This window comes from Mus caroli, unplaced genomic scaffold (genome assembly GCF_978045245.1).
Source record: "Mus caroli unplaced genomic scaffold, Mus_caroli_1 scaffold_2, whole genome shotgun sequence".
NCBI classification, from domain to species: Eukaryota; Metazoa; Chordata; class Mammalia; order Rodentia; family Muridae; genus Mus; species Mus caroli.
In genome coordinates, this window is record NW_028227257.1 from 128,604,194 (window position 1) to 128,621,866 (window position 17,673).

At 42.9% G+C, this 17,673-nt stretch overlaps 1 protein-coding gene across 1 annotated transcript in view; it reads left to right on the forward strand.

Annotated features, from left to right (window-relative positions):
- The window catches only part of Neb (nebulin), a 200,314-nt gene that overhangs the window by 164,377 nt on the left and 18,264 nt on the right, over positions 1–17,673 (forward strand). Inside the window, exons 133-148 of the mRNA XM_085834915.1 lie at positions 86–196; positions 844–954; positions 1,172–1,273; positions 1,379–1,483; positions 6,018–6,128; positions 6,618–6,722; positions 7,414–7,518; positions 8,915–9,019; positions 11,323–11,433; positions 11,889–11,999; positions 12,541–12,654; positions 13,575–13,679; positions 14,441–14,545; positions 15,120–15,224; positions 15,839–15,931; positions 17,001–17,093. Of these exons, the coding sequence (XP_085691041.1) occupies positions 86–196; positions 844–954; positions 1,172–1,273; positions 1,379–1,483; positions 6,018–6,128; positions 6,618–6,722; positions 7,414–7,518; positions 8,915–9,019; positions 11,323–11,433; positions 11,889–11,999; positions 12,541–12,654; positions 13,575–13,679; positions 14,441–14,545; positions 15,120–15,224; positions 15,839–15,931; positions 17,001–17,093 (1,692 nt within the window). The remainder of the gene's footprint in view (positions 1–85; positions 197–843; positions 955–1,171; positions 1,274–1,378; positions 1,484–6,017; positions 6,129–6,617; positions 6,723–7,413; positions 7,519–8,914; positions 9,020–11,322; positions 11,434–11,888; positions 12,000–12,540; positions 12,655–13,574; positions 13,680–14,440; positions 14,546–15,119; positions 15,225–15,838; positions 15,932–17,000; positions 17,094–17,673) is intronic.

The following is a 17,673-nucleotide window of genomic DNA, read 5'->3' on the forward strand; positions in this document are numbered from 1 at the left end:
CCACCCACAGCCCATATGCTTCACTTCCATCTCAGGCTGAGGCCCCAGGCAGAGGCCTTAACAAGCTCTTTGTGGATCCCTCCAGAACAAGTACAAGGACCATGTCAAGAAGCACCTGGCCCAAGGCTCGTATACAACCCTACCAGAGACCAGGGATACAGTTCACGTCAAGGCAGTGACCAAGCACGTCAGTGATGTAAGTGGCCAGCCGCGGAGCTCTTGATGGCAACTAGGAGTTATATCAAAGACAACCAACTTCCTGCTTACAAACCACCTTCTTTTATGGATCAGCCCTCTCAACCTGAGTACCTGTATATGAATCCTAAACTCTAGGGTTTATTTTTTAGAAGTGTATTGGTGTTCCAATTGTGCCCATTGAAGCAGATGTAGGCTTTGCACTTTAGCAAATCTTGCAATCTAAGGCATAACTAATGTTATCAGTGGGAGACAGCAATGCCAATCGAAAGTAGCCACTGCTGTCATTAAGTAATGTACAGTTTGAGAGCTAAAATCACCTTGTGGACCAAAATAATCTCTGCCCACTGCGTCCTGCTGGTATAACCTATAACAGATATTTTAAAGGTAAGAATTAGGAGTGAGCATTGAGTGTGCTTGAATTCAGTTCTCCAAGCTTTCTGGATAGTTCTAGTGTTGTTCCTGGATAGTTCTGGTGTTGGTCCACTAGAGAAAAGCAGGGGAGGCAGTAGACTATGGCCCAGAGATCCAAGTTCCAACTGACAGTGATTGGAAACCATGGGTTTTCCTGAAGATCTTCTCAGATCCCTCAAATAAACCTTTTCCTCACCTTCCTATCCTCACACGGACAACTCTGCTGCCATTTAGACAAACTACAAAAAGAAGTTTGTCAAGGAGAAAGGCAAGTCCAACTACTCCATCATGCAAGAGCCTCCAGAGGTGAAACACGCCATGGAAGTGGCTAAGAAGCAGAGTGACGTAAGTGTCCCCTCAGCATCCCAGAAGCTCACGTGATACAGTGGACCTCAAACGAGTTCATGCTCCTGATGTAGTGACTTCCCTGTCTGGCGGTTTTAGAAAAAGCAGGGGTGGAAATTGGCTTCTTTCTACATACATGCATGCAGTTTGTATTTAGTGAAGACTATTGGAAAATTCTGTGTGCCTCACGTAAGCGTTTTTCTTCCCTCAAATAAAGGTTGCCTATAAAAAAGATGCCAAAGAAAATCTGCATTACACCACAGTGGCCGACCGGCCAGACATCAAGAAGGCCACCCAGGCAGCCAAACAGGCCAGTGAGGTAAGAGTGTCATTAAAATGACCTGGCACTGAAGGGCCACTGTGAACAAGAACAGGGTGTGTGCCACTGAGACCACACTTCCCATTTCTGTTCTCTCTGACACAGGTGGAGTACAGAGCCAAGCATCGCAAGGAAGGCAGTCATGGGTTAAGCATGCTTGGCCGCCCAGACATTGAAATGGCCAAGAAGGCAGCCAAGCTGAGCAGCCAGGTAATAGAAAATGACAAACAGTGACCCCAGTGTGGGATTTTTCAAAACTATTCAGTGAGAAAAGATTCCCAGAAAGCACAGTATCAATGACCAAGGAGACATGAGCTCTTAATTTGTACTGTAGCATTTAAACTGTGTATAAAACCTTGACTCTTTCTTGCTAACCAACTTATGCTTTCTAGTTTTCCACATCTCCATTTACAGGTATGCATCTAGCTGCTTGTGTATTTAACTGCTCTTCTGTGACAAAGAGTGCCTTTTGCTAGGCAGTAAGATTTATATCCAGAAGGTCTGCTTTGGACTTGAGTCACCTGTGAGAGACTTGGTACTGTGTAACAGTCATGAAATTCCAACCATGTAAAACCCAACCATGTAAAAGAACCTTTCTTCCTGCATTTAACAACAGATACAAGTGCTCCAGCTAGGCATGGCTGAGTAGGGGTGAACCATCATCTTCAGATTCTTGTCTCTGTGGTTAAATAATTACAGTTTTGTATGATAAGGGCTTGGTCATAGTAAACACGGGGTGTCAGGAAGAATGCTTCATTTCAGCAGACTCTGTATTATTAAGACAGGCTCAGAAATGTGTTGCCCAAAGCGGACTGCCTGGTATTCCCTAATCTCTCTGCAATGCTTCCAAGTTTACACAGGTTTTCAGAGAGCTACAGTCTAACACTGGCTCTCTGAAGACAACCTTTGGGTCTACCTGACTTCAGATCAGGAATATCCTCTTTCTCCTCCAGTATGGAAACCCTGTCTTCTTCTTCTTCAACTGTCCTTTATCTTCAACTATTTGTTTAAAGAAATAGGTTTGGGGTACATGTGGTTGTGCCTATTGCCCTCCAGAAATATCAAACATGACATTACAAACCAATACAATCAAGTTATAAAAATTGGAATTGCCGGGCGTGGTGGCGCACGCCTTTAATCCCAGCACTCGGGAGGCAGAGGCAGGCGGATTTCTGAGTTCGAGGCCAGCCTGGTCTACAAAGTGAGCTCCAGGACAGCCAGGGCTACACAGAGAAACCCTGTCTCGAAAAGCAAAAAAAATAAAAAATAAAAATAAAAAAAATAAAAATAAAAATTGGAATTATTGAGACAAAAGGTTCCGATGACTGGTAACAAACAATTACAATTTTTAGAGTAAGCACCCGCTCTTACTTACCAGACCACGGTGAGCTGATAGGGCTGATGAGAAATGAGTCTTCGCCAGGCATGAGTTGGAGGGGTCACAGCAAGACTGAGCTGTGACAAGTTTACTGCAAGCCATCAGACTTCTTATATCTATATCAGAAACAGAGTACAGTGGAGGTTGGAAAGATCAGTGCGATTGTAGTTGCCAGGAGACAATGCTGTTTGCAAGCTGTGCAGGGCATACAAGATGAACATCTAAGACTAAGTGTCCAGCCAAGCTTCTATATGCTTCACAGACTTCTAAGGAGCAGGAAGAAACATAGGCAGCCTGAACACTTCACTGCCTGAGAGAGTGCCCGGGCTTCTCAGGAACTGAAAGTCACCACAGTGTCCCCAGGGCCACAGACTCTAACCTGAAATACCAATGGTGCAGGCCTCTCAGGGCAGCTGGGTCAGGACAACCCCATGATTCCCTGAGCTTATATGTAAATTTTCTGTACCATATTTAATCATAAATTAATGGAATTGTGTAGCTACTTGAGACCAAAACATAATATGACTAAGAAAAAAAAAAGCCCTACAATTTTGTAGTAAAAAAAATAGTAAGAGCTTACAAATCTAAATTCTTAATGTTTTTAATTTTTCAAGGCTTTCCAATTATCAGATTACTTGATGTTGAAACTGAAAGCTTGAGTGTTCTTGAACATCAAAAGGCCAGTAGATCCTATGTAAATCCTAAGTAAACCTTATATCATGAAGAACACATCTCACCCAAACTCTTTATAAGCTCATCTTTCTGGCTCACATCCCATGAAAGACTTGCTCTTTTGATAGTGTTTGATAGTGTCTGGTGTAGCCCCTGGGCCAGGAGACCTCATCTGTGGGTGGTCTTCGCCATTCTGACTTTGGTGTCTTAGCAATGGTGACCATCTTTAGTCTTCCTTTTGCCTTTTGGTCTGGATACCAGTCCTTCCCACTGTGACTTTGTTCCCACTGGGTTTCCCTTTGTTTGGGAACTGCTTTCAGAACAGAGCCCTATAGAACTGTCTACATTTGGTTCCTGGGATGTGGTTTTGTCTTCTACCCCTCTGTGCTGTCTTTGTGTCTGCAGTACTGTGACCACCAGTGACCACCATCCTCAGGCATTGTCCCCCTCTGCTTCCCATTCTGAATACAGACAGAGTGTGGGCCCTAGTGCTGTGGTGGCATCTTCTCCTGTGTGGCAGGCTTTGATGAAGCCTCTCTGAGAGTCTCTGTGTTAGCTACCATTGGTTGGAGGAGAGTCTGCAGCTGTCTCAGATGAAAGTTGAGGGAGGTTTTAAGCTATGATTTGCCCTAGGTTGTGTTATAGACCTTTCCTGGGTAGAGGCAACACACGTCTACTCACTCCAGAAAAGGTGCTCTGGACAGAGCAAAGTAATGATTGCAACAAAGTCCAATATGGTGAACAATAAGGTTTCACTGTTATTGTTGTTTGGGGGTTATTTCTAACAAGAGTATGAATGAGGGGGTACATCCAAGGAGCAGGGGTAACTCACAAGCAACCGCTTAAGAGGAACATGGTGAGAATCCTGGGCTTCTCCCATAGCTTGCAGGCAACCCCACAGTCAGAACACAACCTTTCCTTCTGTAGCTGGCTGCTTGGCCATTGTTTACCCTTTTATACTGTTGGTAGGCACGCTCAGGAATCTTTCAAGGTACATTCCCTTCCTCCTCCCCCCCCCCCCCGCCCCCGGCCTTTTGTTCATCCCATTTGCTTCCTGGGGCAAGGGTTTCAACTGGGATGGAATGTTCCAAACCTAAGGGCCAAAGGCTGCCTTTTATTTGGCTTAACCTGTAATAAGAGTGGACTGCTAATGGGCTTCAGGACTTGATCCTGTAATGTTAGTGAAAAAGGCATCAATTTGACAATAAGGAACGTTTTCTGTCACTCTGTTATGGTTGAATTCTCCAATGAGGAGCCATCTTTTTCTGTGTCTTACCTGGGCATAATGGCCATCTCTTTCTTTCATTCACTCCTTTGCATATCCTTACTCTTACGTACTCCAGAAGTACAGTGAATCTTACATTCCTTGTTATTCTAAAGTATCTCACTTTTTATTTATTTCAAATATGGTACTTGGAGCCATTACCTGCTGATCCATCTCATTGCCCTCTGTGAGTCTAATGATAATAATTAATATTAATAATAATAATAGTGATAAATTGAAATAATTTATATCACTATATTAAAATAATAATAATAAATTCACCTAGCTTAACAAATTCTTACTTCTTGACATTTGATATTTACAACCTGCTCTTAGTTCCTATAAATCTATGATGATTGACGAATCCATGTGGGAATGCTAAAATGATCCCAGAAACCTCTCTGACCTCAGCCTAAAGCTTTTTGTTTTGTTTTTGTTTTTGTTTTTTGAGACAGGGTTTCTCTGTGTAGCTTTGGCAGTCCTGCAACTCATTCTTTAGGCCTCAAACTCAGAGACCCTCCTGTCTCTGCCTCCCAAATGCTGGGACTACAAGTGTGTGCTACTACTACCTAGCAAGCTTTTACTGCTTAGTCTTGACTTGAATTAGCAGGATGTCACGTTGATGTCATCAGAGAATATGATGGCAAAGCCTGTGCTGTCCAGTGTCACTTCCCACCATCACTGCTCGTATGTAGCCCTGTGTAACTGTGACAGTATTCCCTCATTGATTTGGGAATACTGAATATTTCATTGATGAAATAATAAAAAAGTTGACCCGGCATGTTCCTGGGCTAGTGCCTGCAATAGGCAGGCCACGGGACTCCCACCAGGTTATCTCACTCGTGCAATCTCTCCTCACCCCCAACCCAGTTCCTCTCACTACCACACAATGCCCCATGCACCCCACGGTCAGCCATCTCAACACCTAGTTACCCGGTAGAATTAAAAGTCTTTAAGCTTTTAGTTAACCAATTAGATTTGTGTATCAATAAAATCACAATTTACAAGATGCCAATACAATAATTTCAGAGCCAATTGATAATGATAAAAGCTTTATTCCAATATTTCTAACCGTGTGAAATCATATCTACTTGTGGCTGGTAAACACCACATGGGTTCACATCCACAGCCATTTTCTTTCTCCTCTCTCTTTCTCCCGAGACACACACACACACACACATTCACACTCTCTCTCCTCTCCTCTCTCTCTGCGCAACTCTTCTCGCCGACTCCCTTTACCCTCTCCAATCAGGCTTCCTCTGTACTATTGTAATTGGACAGGGAAAATCCTGTGACACCTCATATTCTTGAAACTGCCCCACTGGCATAACAAGTTCCGTGGTCACTTATAATGCAGACATATTCACTACTGTTTATGCTTCCCTGGTCAGAAGCTCAGAAATAATCTGGACATTTGCATTTGTCGTTAGGTTAAATACCGCGAAAATTTTGACAAGGAGAAGGGCAAAACACCCAAATACAACCCGAAAGACAGCCAGCTCTACAAAACTATGAAAGATGCCAACAACCTTGCAAGTGAGGTATGTTCCTTCATTGTGGTAAAGGACATAACATACTGTTTGCCATTTTAATCCCATTTAAGGAGCATTGATCACATTCATGGTGCTCTCAAATTACCACCACTCTTTCCAAAGCTTTGTAATGGCCCCAAACAAATCCATGAAGCAACCTTTTCTTCCCTCAGCTCCTGGTAACGTCTCCTTCATACATGGAATCCTACAGTATGTCTCTTTGTGTCTATTTTATTTAGCATAGCATTTCATAGTGCAGCATTAATTAGCACTACATCCCATTTTATGGCTGAGTAAAATTCCAGTGTGTATGCCACACTTTTTTTTAATGATACCCATTTATCTATTGATGGACACTCCAGTCATTTCTACTTTTTGGCAGCTATGCACAAAGTGGTTTTCCTTCTCAGCCACCCCCAGAACTCGTTTCATGGACGGCCATCTTCCTTAGTGCTGTTTCCCATTTTCTACATATGTGATTTCCTTCTTTACCACCAGGTCAAATATAAGGCTGACCTGAAGAAACTCCACAAACCTGTGACTGACATGAAGGAGTCTCTGATAATGCACCACGTCCTAAATACAAGCCAGCTCGCCAGTTCTGTAAGCTCCGTCATTGGTTCCAAAAACAACGCCTTTCAGGCATTGGCAGCACGTTTCCTCCTCTGAGCTCCTATGGTCTCCTCTCTGCTATGGATACATTCTGTTTATCACAAAATTACTATTTGGTGATAGTCCTCCAAATTACATTAATCTACCAATTACTAATAAAATACCATCAGCTACAATGCCTCTCAGGTTGTAAAAATGCTTCTGTTAGGGCTAAGGATGTTGCTCTACAGTGTTTACCCATGGGTTTGATGCCCAGGAGGAAAACAAAAACCAGATAGCTCCAGTTCTTGTAAGGATGTACGAGTCATCTGAAACAGCCTCTTGCTTTCAATGACACCTTCTTAGAAGCAGCCACACCAGAGCAGTGTTTGCATCTGGTATTTATCAACAGTGCTGCACTTGGCGTTTTATCTACCCAACCATTTCCTTTTCTTTTTGGAGGGGTTTGTTGGTTGGTTTTCAGTGGTGGGAGGGGGATGACAGGGCTCTCTGCATAGCCCTGGCTGGCCTGGAACTTGCTAACCATTCTAGCTTAGAACACACAGACATCTGATGGCTCTGCCTTTTCGGTGATTAAAGGCGTGTGCCGCATGCCCGGTCCTTATACAGCTTCTCTAAGGAGGGAAGACTGAGACTTTGTAGAGACTTCCCACTGATGTGTTTCCTTGCTGCTTCCCCTCAGTACCAGTACAAGAAGAACTATGAGAAGAGCAAAGGCCACTACCACACAATACCTGACAACCTGGAACAGCTACACCACAAAGAAGCCACAGAGCTGCAGAGTATCGTAAGTCCATCAAGATGGCTTCCCCACTCCAAGCTTCCATTCACCACAGTATCAAAAACCAGTATCAAGTCCACTCTAAGCATGGGGAGACTCATTTTAACAGCCATTGTTTGAGAAAATATTCCCAGGTGCTGGGGCTTGAATTTGGTAACATTTTGAGATAAGTATATTAACAGTATTTATACATAATAGAGAAATACACATGCTGTAGTGTTTGTTATTCATGTTATGACAGGGCTGGAAGCATGGCTAGAGAGAGACTAACCCCTCACAGTAACCCTATGTCCCAAGCCAGGAAACACCAAGAGATGACAGGGAGTCCAAGGGGAAGATTTTACTGGACACGTGACATGATCAGATCCAGCACTGGAGGAGTCTCTGAGTGTTATAATTTTTCTTAGAAGGAAGAACTTACTACTTACATAGTCTTGCTACCACAAACCTACCATTATGGGGTGTCCTGGGGTATTAGCCAGAGGGCTGAGTTACTACAGGTGCTCCCACATCCCGGGTAAAGCAGTGTCCCATCATAACCAAGAGCGCTGAGTTGAGCAGCGCCATTGAGGTCATGGGTGGAAGGGCCCTTGTCTTTCTATCTCTCAGTTTCTCCTTTGTGAAATCTTCTGTATATGTAACCCCCTTACATATATCTTCTGTGTATGTAAGAAGGAGGCAATTTGACTTGATAATGTCAGGCTTATTCAGTCCAGCTATAAATTACATTGCCCTTAAGTGCAAAGTTATAATAAATAGTAAAGTACACAGACAGTGGCGCCCCAGGGGGAGCTATTTGCTTTTAAAGCCTCACATGTTCTACAGTCAGTGGAGACCACAGGTGTCTAGGAGTAATAGTTCTTATGAAAGAACTAGAGGATTTATCAGAAATATTGAAGATGCTATTTATTGTCAAAATTCATATATCCATATTTTGGATGGCCTTATATATGGGCATTTTTCTCCAAACATCATTTCCAAAAATCAATATTTTTGTCAGCTAATTGTTGCCAATGATTCTTTTGTGTTTCTAAATTAAATCTCAACACTGTAGATTGTTCTTTTCAGACAGCATTGACTCTCCATCCACAGACATCAACTTAAAAGGGTCCACATCTGTAACACAATAGAAAAGTTTTTTTGAGTGGCAATAAGCTGAGCCAACTAGACAGTATTTGTCAACTGAAAGCTCTTTCCCTTGCTGGGCAGTGGCCCATTCCTATAATCCTAGTACACAGGAAGCTAAGGCTAGAGGACTCTGAGTTTAAGGGCAGCCTGTGCTTTATTGTGAGAACCTGTCTCGGATAATATTAAATGAATCAATAAATTACTGTCTGTAGATAGAGTCTCTGTCTAGGAATTGACAAGCAGTGAAAGACTTAACAGACCTTCTCATCACTAGGTGAAATACAAAGAAAAATATGAAAAAGAACGAGGCAAGCCCATGCTGGACTTTGAGACTCCAACATACATCACTGCCAAAGAGTCTCAGCAGATGCAGAGCGGGGTAAGTCCTACACTACACAACAGTGACACCATCAAACCAAAGAATGCCAGCTCAACTCAGGAACCTTTCCAGCCTCCTAGAACATTGCCCCAAAGTGGTAGGAGGTACAGCTTTGTAACTGGAAATCTTGCTCACTGCAGAAATTCTACAGTTCAATTATTTTCTTTAAGATGTTTTGAGTAGTATTTGGCATACATGTTTTGTTCCAACATTTTCAGAAAATCAGAATACACTTATTTCTAAAACTGAAAAAAAAAAATATGTGGAGTGCAATTTGAATTTTTCTTTACTGAATGAAAAGTTCCCGCTGCACAGGTGCATTATGGCTTTGCCACAAACGCCACTTAGTGGGATGTCCCAAGCCAAGCAAGAGTGGACCAGTACCTGCACATGCATGTTTACTGTGCCAGTGTTTCCTACAGCCAAGTGAGGCAATCAGGCTACTTGCCCATCAACAGATAAATACATATGGGGAAAGTGATGTTGTTTTTTATACACAAAGGGAGTCATGTGACTTGCATGGAAATAGATGCAACTGGAGGTCATCATGTTAAATAAGCCAGGCTAAGACAATTGTCCTATGTTTACAGAATCTAGATTTTTTTTAAATATAGAGAGGAAACTATTTGTGAAGACCAGAAGGGGAGAAAAGAAAGACAAAGAGATGTAGCCTGAGATAGGGTGGGGGGTGTGGTTATGATCAAAATATATTATATACATATGTATGAAAACCCTGTCAAATGCCATATTCCCTAAGTGAAAAGCAGAGATATTTTTATAAACAAACCTTTTTCACTTTGAATCTTTGTGGAGGATGGAATCTTACCTAAGACTCCCCGGGAATGAGCCCTCTGGGGGTCTGGTTTGCTTCTTCTCCATGAAGCCCGTCTCCAAGTATAACAGCATTTTTTTTTTAAGACAAGTAGTCTGTGGACTTTCCTGGTATGTGGAATGCAGGTCATGGAAAGTTTAAAATAGGTTCAAATAATTGGTGACTCTGAATTAGGCATTATAGAAGTGCTCCTGAAACTTTTGGGGAGATTTCAAACCATGAAGATGAGAAGTTGCAAAGGCATGCTTCTAATATCTAGTCCTGGTCTCTGTGAGAATGGAGTTGAAGAGATCAGGAGAAAGGAGACTAGCCCTTTCTCTCAATCATGGACGGAACCACAGATTCCTATGCTCCTGCCTCACTGTTCACCAAGTCTGCTCAGGGATTAAAATAACCCACCCATGAGCCCCTTGTTGCTTCCCTCGGGACCAAGAGGACATGACTGTCTGGCACTGTAATTTCAGAGCCTAACAAAGCGCTGGCACATGCTAGATGTTGGCTGTTAAATGAAGAGATAGGAAGGGAGGATACAATAGGGGCAGTGGTATACATCTGTAACCTCAGCACCCAGGAGGCTGGTGCAGAAGGGTCATGGGTTCAAAGCCAGCCTACCGCATCTCCTAAACAGTCAAATGCATAAGAATAGAAAGTGCCAATGCAGATTCAGTCCCCCAGGCTTTTTCTTTCTACTTTCATCCCCCGTAGCTGCTGCAAATCTGAAATAAACTACTTTGTCCCCTTTATGTATGTATATATGTATATATGTATATATATATATATATATATATATATATATATATATATATATATATATATTGAAGAAACTGAAGAAGTGGCTCAGTAGTTAGGAGCACTGGCTGCTCTTTCAGAGGGTCCAGGTTTGATTTCCAGCACCCACACAGTAGCCCACAACTGTCTAAACTGCCAGTTCCTGAGGAATCTAAGCAGGCAAGACTCCCAGACATATAAAAATACAGTACAGTACAATACGATACAATAAAGTTTAAAGTGGGCTCAGTGTGTAAAGCACTTGAAGCAAAAGCCGACAACCTGAGTTCCATCTTGAAGACCCACAAGTCCCAAGGAGAGAAACAACTGCTGAGAGCTGCCCGCTGCCCTCCACGCTTGTACTGCGGTGTACATGCTGAGGCATGTGTATGCTCCTGTTCTCACATAATGGAAATAATAAAAGTGAGTAAATGGGACAGTCTCAGGAAGAGAGCAGATTTCAAGCCAGTGGCCCATTTTGGTTAAGGTCAGCTCCATCACAACCTCAGACAGACTTCAGGGAGTCATCAACAAACTTCAGAGTTTCTTTGGAGCCATTTTCTGTCAGCAAAATATTTCCAGAACAATGAGACGGCTTCCAACGTGTGACTTTTGTCAGAAAGAAAACATACTTTCCTTCTTTGGACCGAAATGTGGATTCTAACAGAGTCTTTCTTGTTTTTTCCCTTCTCACTCATATTAGAAAGAATATAGGAAAGATTATGAAGAGTCCATTAAAGGCAGAAACCTGACGGGCCTGGAGGTCACGCCAGCATTGTTACATGTCAGACATGCGACCAAAATAGCAAGCGAGGTAGTAACCACGTGGCCTTCCCCTCCTCCTTCACCCAATAATCACACTAATGTGTTCCTGCCTGGGTCCCACCTGACTCAGCCTTTCAGGTGGCCTTTCCATGTTTGATACTACTGTCTAATCTGTGACCCGTTTTAATTCTTCTAATTTTTAAAATGGAATATCTAATTTAAAACATGCCTACCTTAGTAGTCTATAGAAAAATCTAATAAAACATGCCTACCTTAGCATTCTATTAATTGCCAGTCTTGGATTTAATTATTAACATCAACTGTGAACCACACACCCTGCATCTTCTCATGTATTTACTTACTCAATCATGGACTGTTTAAAAACTGCAATAATTGTCGTACTTATTTATTCACTGATTCGTTTCAGTTTAGTTCTGGCTCTTCACCTACGAGAATGACCCAGGCTTTCTTGTCAGTTTTGCTGGTTTTATTTTTGTAATCTAGAAAGAGTATAGGAAAGACCTGGAAGAAAGCATCCGAGGCAGAGGTCTCACTGAGATGGAAGACACTCCTGACATGCTGAGAGCCAAGAATGCCACTCAGATCCTCAATGAGGTAAGACCATGGCTAGCCACTGCACGCACATAACTAATAATGCACCTTCATCCTACCCAAGGTAGACCAAGAGAAAGAGAAAATAAGTTTTGCATTCCAAACTTTATACCCCGGATAATTATTAACTGCTAAATAAAATACATGTCAATTTCTGATGAGTAGATATGAAATCTCTATGTGTCTCTAGAGGTTGTCATAACCCACTAGTATCTAATATTACTTGATTTAGTTGTGATGTGCTCACAATGGTCACTTAAAATATCACACCACATTGGAATGGCTTGCACCTAAATTTAATCCTAATTTGTACCAAACCAGATTTAAACTTTACTTTCTGTATTAACGGACTTCCCTTGATTAATGTTGCTGTACCTAGAGCAGGATGAACAAGCATGCCATCCTGTCCATTGAGGTAGCTGGCAAGGGCAGCATCTGCAACCACTGAGGAGCGTGTTATGTGGATTTTTAATTCATTCTGTCTCCCTACTCAAAGAGGGTAGGGGACCTTTTTCTTTAAAACGAACAAACAATTCTTCTACAGAAAGAATATAAGCGAGACCTGGAGCTGGAAGTCAAAGGAAGAGGCCTGAATGCCATGGCCAACGAGACTCCAGATTTTATGCGGGCCAGGAATGCTACCGACATTGCCAGCCAGGTCAGCGCTTCTGGGAAGGCGCGCCTCTCCAAATGGTGGCCATGGTGATAAGGACGTGCTGTTGGTCCTCTGTCATTTTCCTTGTTTGACAGTGACATATGTTTAGCATCTTTAAGCATCTGCTGGATGAAATATAATGTAAAGCCCAGGGTCTCTTTGTCAGGCTCCTTCTGTCTCTGCCTTTCTGAGTCTACAGCCACTGGGGACATCAAAAAAAAAAAAGTGCCAGAGCCAGAAGCCCGAATGACTGCGTGGACCTGGGGCAGATTCTGACATCCGTGTTTCTTACTCAATCCACTCCTTAGGTGGTACTAAGAATGCCTTCATTAGATTCTGTTCTTTTTCCCCCCGTGCTTTATAGACCTGAATTTTAAACACATCTTTGTAGGCATCCAGTGTTGTCTAGGGCTCCCTGGTGCCAGGTCTTATGTAAACAAGTCCCTGCTTTCCTGTCTATCTACCTGATTATCCCTTTGTCTGAAGTTATTCTGCATCTATCTAAATGGACAGTCAGTCTTTCAAAAGGCAAGACTTTCTTGCATCTCATTAGTTAATATAATTCAATAAACACTGACAGGAAAAATGGCTCAGCGGTTAAAGGCACTGGCTCTTCCTGTGGAGAGCCTGGATCAGAACCACAGCACCCTCATGCCTGCTCACTGCCCTCGGTAACTTCATTTCCAGGAGATCCGACATCTTTCTCTGGTCTCTGTAGGCAGCAGGAGTGCATATGATGGGCAAACATGAATACAGGTACAACACCTGTACATAGAAAAATTTAAAACTTTAAAAAGTCTAAACACAACAGAAATGTATTGAGTGCCAGAAGAAATAAATATGATCACTTCTTCATTCAACCAAGCTAAGAGGTGCTATGCATATTGTGAGCACTCACCAGACCGTTGGCTGTCCTTTTACAGATTAAGTACAAGCAATCAGCAGAAATGGAAAAGGCCAATTTTACTTCTGTTGTTGATACCCCAGAAATTATCCATGCTCAGCAAGTCAAGAACCTTTCCAGTCAGGTAAGGTTTGCCTTAGGGCAAAGGCTTTTTGTATCCCTAAGGCATTGTTTTCTCATATCTCTGTCCCCAACCCTCCCCCCCGCCCCCCCCGCGCCACCACCAAACCAGAAGGCCTTTATTTCCAATCTAGATCTGAGTCAGAACTGAGAATTCCAAATCAGATTGAAAGATAGATTTTGAGAAGGGTTTGGATGTGGGTACCTCAGTGGCAGAGTGTGATACCCTGGGTCACTAAGCACAGGAAGAAAAACCTCAAAACACTGTGAGGGAATTTCCAAGTTCTGAAGAGGGTATCTGTGGTATAATTCTGGATTCATGAATATTTTAGCATCTATTATAATGTGGGTTTAAGGTGTGTGAGCACAAGCAGAAGACCCAAAGTAGACCACCCACTCGTGACTGAGGCTGAATGAGCAACGTGAGCCACACAACCACGGCATGCCAGGCTGGATAGCTTCCACCTTCCTGCAGCTGGGTGCGGTGGCACACACCTGTCACCTCAGTACTTGGGGAGGAGGGGAACAAGAGGCCAGTGTGAGCTGTCCTGCAAACCAAACTATAAAAATACAAATATAAAAAACAAAAACAAAGACCAACAGGACATATTAATTTGTTGGTCCTCTTCAGTGATGATCAGGTTATACCTGCATGGGCAGGATGCAAAGAACTTCCTGTCTGTTGCAATGGAAGGGCTGGTCTAGGTTTCCCGGCCAATATAACTATGGGGCTCATCCCGTCTATTCCTTGGAACCTTTTCCTAGAAAAAGTACAAGGAAGATGCAGAGAAGTCCATGTCATATTATGAGACTGTCTTGGACACGCCAGAGATGCAAAGAGTCCGAGAGAACCAGAAGAACTTCAGCCTGGTAAGTCTCTATTCCACAAAGGCCCAGCCCACTGCTGGGATCCAGCAGGCTAAAGTGGGGTGGCTTTGGGGACACACACTTGGTATCCCATGAAGGCAGAGGGGTGCACATGAATCTTCTCCGGGCTTATTTTGTGAGCATGAAAGTGTCCCCTGCTCAGTAGGTGGCCTGGTGTCACTGAAGACAAACTATCACTATCTTTTAACCAGTTTTTTAAAAACTGGTGACATGTCCTTCTAAAACTAATTCAAAGCAAGAAATACTTTTAACATTTTTATGCACTTTAGGTTCTTAAAAATTAGTTTCTGTTTCTGGGGACACACATAGCTTGGCATTAGAGCATGGGCTTCATGATGTCTGAGGTTCCAGGTCTCTAGCAATACCCCATCACTAAAACTCGTTTCTCTCCGAAATTCTTATTAAAGAATTGACTTTGACTACCACATTGTGGTTGTAGTGGCATGGGCTTTCATTAATGTAAAATTTTAACCTCCCATCCACAACATAGAATAATTATAAAGCGTGTAAAGGGAATGTTGAAATCTTAACAGGATATTTTACTCTTTCTTCATAGCTTCAATACCAGTGTGACCTTAAAAACAGTAAAGGGAAAATTACAGTTGTTCAAGACACGCCAGAAATACTGCGTGTTAAAGAAAACCAAAAGAATTTCAGCTCGGTACATTTACTGTTTGCTTTCCATCTAATGCTAACCTAACAATGCCGTTCTCTTTAAGAAGGTCCGTGGGCCCATGCTGACCCAGGCAATTAACCTCTAACTTGCCCAGTTAATGCTAGTAGGTCCCCGATAAAAGCCCCCCAACTTCTAAATCATCACTCCTGAGAACATTTGGAATAACTTAAATCTAACAAAATAACTCTTCTCTTTGTATTCTTTAATCTCAAACAGTAACTCCGACAGTAACACACATTGTCTTGTTCCAAGAAGGTGGATTTCTTTGTGATGTGGTTTTCAATTAGCCTTCTCCAAAATAACGGACTGACTGTGCATTTCTTTAATGAGTTCTGTGGTTTTTAATCGTTTTGGGTTTTTTTTTTCTCATCCTGTATTAATATCCTGTGATATTCTAAATAGAACTATCAAGAGCTGGTTGCCTATATGATTTCAGGCTTTGATTCTGACAGGAGAACATCAGATGCTGTACTTCAGCTCTTTCCTGGAGACACTGTGTATTGTCTTGGTTTTCACAGAGGCCTGGCACTGCCCTTTCTCCAGGCATTGCCCAGGTTTCCCTCTTTGTGGTTAACACTCTCCTGATTCTGAATACCCAGGTTTTATATAAAGAGGATGTATCCCCGGGGACAGCAATTGGAAAGACGCCTGAGATGCTCAGAGTGAAGCAAACGCAGGACCACATTAGCTCGGTAAGGACACGTCAGTCACTTGGGCCATTCTCCACCTGTCTTGGATAAATCTGTGACTTCTGAGTTACACTCAGAACTTGACACCAGAAACAGTGTCCAACCTAAAAGTAGGTGCCTGTGCACTGCCGTCATCACATGCTATATGCTAGTGGAGGTTTTTATGAAGATGAAAATAGCTGTGGAAAGCAGAGGCTTATGAGAAACTACATCCACATCAAAGATTGAGCGTTTCTGGAGACTCATGTGTGGCTACATCTGTCATAAGCAAGTGGACTGTTGGTTATGAGAAGGCTGGTGGGCAGGAGGCCTCTTCCTACTTCTACATACCCTGATTCCAGTTGCCTCCCAAAACTGTGAAATGGAAAAGCCCAGAAAAATAATCCTTTCTGATAATATAAATCTATGGCTTCCCGTCTTATCCTACCTGGGGCACGAATCATCCCTTCATTCAATATAATCCAGAAGGAAGTGCACACTGCCCGTCCTCGCTAGCTGTCTGCATTGGCAGATTTTACTCCTGCAGTGTTTGTGTACAGTAGCCATAATCTTATTAGTGACAGCCCCAGAGTAAAGAGGAACAATGCTACCCAGTCAGATAAGCCCAAGAGCTTCGCAGTGCTCCCTCTGTAAGAAGTACAAATGCTGGATGCTGAGGTTGCTATGTGATAGAATAAATTTTATATCTATACATTTGAAAAAGAGGTGGGAGGGAAAACGTGCTTGTTTGCTGCCGTGGCTCAGAACTGGAAAACAGGAAGCCACCATGCATGGCAAGCACTAATTAAGAAAAAGGCAGCTGGTGTGGCAGCACATGCCTTTAGCCCTCCACTCAGGAGGCGGGGGCAAGTGGACCTTTTGTGAGTCTGAGGTCAGCCTGGCCTACACAAGTGAGATCTTGTCTCAAGACAACACAGAACTAAAGAAAAGTTGTGTGACACTATGGTAGGATGTATCCTAAACATTGCAATCTCCAACCCCCCTGAATACTACAGGACATTGATCAACCACACATATGTAGTAGGAAGAATTCAGCATGCAGTAACACCTTTTTGTCCCCATCTCCATGTAGGTCAAGTATAAAGAAGCAATCGGACAAGGAACTCCGATCCCTGACCTGCCTGAAGTGAAACGCGTCAAGGAGACCCAGAAGCACATTAGCTCGGTACTGACTCTTACTTGGCATGAACGCATGAACTTGTAGGATCCTCTCAATCGGCACCCTAGTTTCATCCATCCCTTCCTTCTGCTAAAGGCCCCCCAATACCTGGGGATGCTGTGACTCCTCCCTTGTCCCCCTCGGGTTGCCAGGAGACCTCAATCTAGCAGTAGCTCACTCCCTAGTACTCCTTATTATACTCGAACTTCTCCGTTGCCAACTTTGTTTTGAATTCTCTGTCCACTAACCTGAAGAAAACAAAACAAGCCCAGGGGTTCTGTGTTGTGTTGGGTTGCAGTAATTTCTGTAATTTTGTTTGATCCAGGTGCTCCACTTGCCTCAGCCACCATGTGCATTCATGGTGTGTACCACCAAGCCAGGCTTAGGCTGAAACTTATTAAGGAAGGAAGGAAGGAAGGAAGGAAGGAAGGAAGGAAGGAAGGAAGGAAGGAAGGAAGGAAGGAAGGAAGACAGGAAGGCAGGAAGGCAGGAAGGAGAGAGACAAGAGATTTAGAAAGTGGGGACCACTTACTGTGTTTTTTGTTTTGTTTTGTTTTTTTAATTTAATGTCTATTGATGATAGCCC